This window comes from Meleagris gallopavo, unplaced genomic scaffold, assembly GCF_000146605.3.
Source record: "Meleagris gallopavo isolate NT-WF06-2002-E0010 breed Aviagen turkey brand Nicholas breeding stock unplaced genomic scaffold, Turkey_5.1 ChrUn_random_7180001869466, whole genome shotgun sequence".
Classification (NCBI taxonomy): domain Eukaryota; kingdom Metazoa; phylum Chordata; class Aves; order Galliformes; family Phasianidae; genus Meleagris; species Meleagris gallopavo.
The window spans coordinates 1-1,064 of NW_011134455.1; the positions used below are offsets into that span (position 1 = coordinate 1).

At 63.7% G+C, this 1,064-nt stretch overlaps 1 protein-coding gene across 1 annotated transcript in view; it reads left to right on the forward strand.

Annotated features, from left to right (window-relative positions):
- Positions 1-47: 47 nt before the first annotated feature.
- Positions 48-1,064, forward strand: part of LOC104916087 (neurexophilin-4) — a 21,965-nt gene continuing 20,948 nt past the window's right edge. Inside the window, exons 1-3 of the mRNA XM_010727062.2 lie at positions 48-90; positions 220-307; positions 388-537. Coding sequence (XP_010725364.1) covers positions 48-90; positions 220-307; positions 388-537 — 281 coding nt within the window. The remainder of the gene's footprint in view (positions 91-219; positions 308-387; positions 538-1,064) is intronic.

The following is a 1,064-nucleotide window of genomic DNA, read 5'->3' on the forward strand; positions in this document are numbered from 1 at the left end:
CCCCCGGCTCTCCCCGTGCTCTCAGGTGCCCCCTGGAGGTGACGGGGATGCGCTGTGAGGAGTTCATCGTCGGCGAGCAGCAGAGCGGCCGTACGTACAGGGGAGGGGTCGGGTTGTGGCTCTGCTGCAGCAGCCAGGATTGGGACCTGTGCCCCCCCTCCCCCCCCCCCACTCCCCCGCTGAGCCCCTCTGACCCCCCACCCACCCCTTGTACTGCAGGAACTGCCTCAATCGTCATCCCCATCCTGCTGTTGCTGCTCCTGCTCGCCGTGGTGGCCTTTGCCTGGTACAAGTGGAGGATTAAAGGGTGAGCGAGATGGAACTTGTTGGGGGGGGCTCTACCCCATACTGCCGCCCCCCCTGACTCTGTTCTTTGTCCCCACACAGTGCCAAGGGCTTCCAGCACCAGCGGATGACAAATGGGGCCATGAATGTGGAGATTGGGAACCCAACCTACAAAATGTACGAAGGGGAACCTGACGACGATGTGGGGGAGCTGCTGGATGCCGACTTCGCCTTGGACCCTGACAAGGTGGGGCTGGGAGGGCAGAGGGGTGGTCCTACACCCCGGGGAGGACTCGGTGTGGGTTGGGTGCTGAGCTGCAGGAAGGGCAGTGGGCGTGAATGGGGCAGGGAGCACAGCTGGGCTGCGGGCTCAGTGCTGGTTGTAGGGAAGATGCAGGGGGGCACATTGCAGGTCTGGAGCCCCCAGTACAAGGACAGGGAGCTGTTGGAGAGGGTCCGGAGGAGCCACAAAGATGAGCAGGGGGCTGCAGCACCTCCCTGCAAAGCCAGGCTGAGGGAGCTGGGCTCGTTCAGCCTGGAGAAGAGAAGGCTGGGGGGGAGCTGAGTGCAGCCTGCAGGACCTCAAGGGAGCCTGCAGACAGGAGGGGATCAGCTCTTGGGAAGGGGAGAAACAGCAGGACGAGGGGAACGGCTGGAAGCGGAGGGAGGGCAGCTTTCAGTTGGCTGTCAGGGGAAGTTGTTTGCTGGAGAGTGGGAGGTGCTGGAACAGCTGCCCAGAGAGGCTGTGGATCCCCGTCCATCCCTGGAGGTGTTGGAGG